General features: G+C 48.5%; 1 protein-coding gene across 1 annotated transcript in view; it reads right to left on the bottom strand.

Annotated features, from left to right (window-relative positions):
- Nucleotides 1–805, bottom strand: part of LOC108251446 (synaptic vesicle glycoprotein 2B-like) — a 21,090-nt gene extending 20,285 nt beyond the window's left edge. Inside the window, exon 1 of the mRNA XM_037978287.1 lies at nucleotides 348–805. Within this exon, the coding sequence (XP_037834215.1) occupies nucleotides 348–583 (236 nt within the window). The 5' untranslated portion in view covers nucleotides 584–805. The remainder of the gene's footprint in view (nucleotides 1–347) is intronic.
- Nucleotides 806–1,135: the final 330 nt, after the last annotated feature.

A 1,135-nucleotide genomic window follows, 5' to 3' on the forward strand; every position in this document is an offset into this window, starting at 1 on the left:
ATTTGATATTTGACACTTTATAAGAGTTAAGGTACCAACTCTCCAAAAAGAGTTAAATTAACACTTTCTGGTGTGGACCCATATAGACACTTTAAAAGTGTTGAAATCAAATCTGACAGTGTTAATCTGGGCCTCCTGGATTTGCTGTGCACGGCAGTGGAGGGCTGATGGTTTGGGCTGACTCTGGAGTCAGATGTGAGGCCATCTGTCCCAAACACAGCAGCTGATCTACAACAGAACGGCTTCTCTGAGTCGGATTTGAAGCCCAGCATCAAACAGGAAGTGTTGGAGCGTTCGGACCCTCCAGGCTGACCTGGATCTGATCTGCAGACACAAGTTAACCTCACCGTGCCGCTCTCTGCGCAGCCTTCACCTCGTCAGGATGGGGGATTCCCTGATACTCTCCTTCGTACATCTGGTCCTCCTCATCGTGCCCCTCCGTCACGTCGCTCGCTGCGTCCTCCTCCTGAGACGGGTAGTCTGCCTGGTATCCGTACCCATCCTGGCCTCCTCCTTCCCCGTAAGTCCCATAGCTGTCGCCTCCTCCCTGCTGGTAGATGTTGTTCTGGTAGGGGTCGGCCATCTTGGCTTACAAGCTAGCTGCTAATATTAAAGTAACTTAAAAACCTTCTTTGGTTTCTTCTGCTCTGGTGTTTTGTTCTCAGATGTTCTTGTTGGAGCTTTTAGTTAACCTGAAAACTTCTGTTTCACAGATGATGATGGATAACAGCACATGTTGCACTTTCTGTTCTCGTCTCGATGGAGGAAAGTCCAGAATCCTTTTAGGTCTCGTCTTCAACGGTAAAACCTGCAAACAGAAAAATCCACATCAACTGTCACATAAATCCACACGATGTTCGCAGGTTTGGGTTTTTGTGTTGATGAATCTTTATGGACACACCTAGGGCCAACTTAGAGTCATCCATTAACCGAACAGTGTTTTGTTCTGAGAGAGGAGACCAGAGGAATCTCATGCATGCAGAAAGGTCCCAGCTGGGAGTTGAACCCTTCGTGCTGCGAGTCAACGGTGCAAACCCGCTGCACCACCATGCAGCCCGTTTACAACGACTTGAATGTTAAACAGGACCAGGTTTAGAACTCCAATAGGACCGGGTTTAGAGCTCCAACAGGACCG

This window comes from Kryptolebias marmoratus, linkage group LG11 (genome assembly GCF_001649575.2).
Source record: "Kryptolebias marmoratus isolate JLee-2015 linkage group LG11, ASM164957v2, whole genome shotgun sequence".
Lineage (NCBI taxonomy): Eukaryota > Metazoa > Chordata > Actinopteri > Cyprinodontiformes > Rivulidae > Kryptolebias > Kryptolebias marmoratus.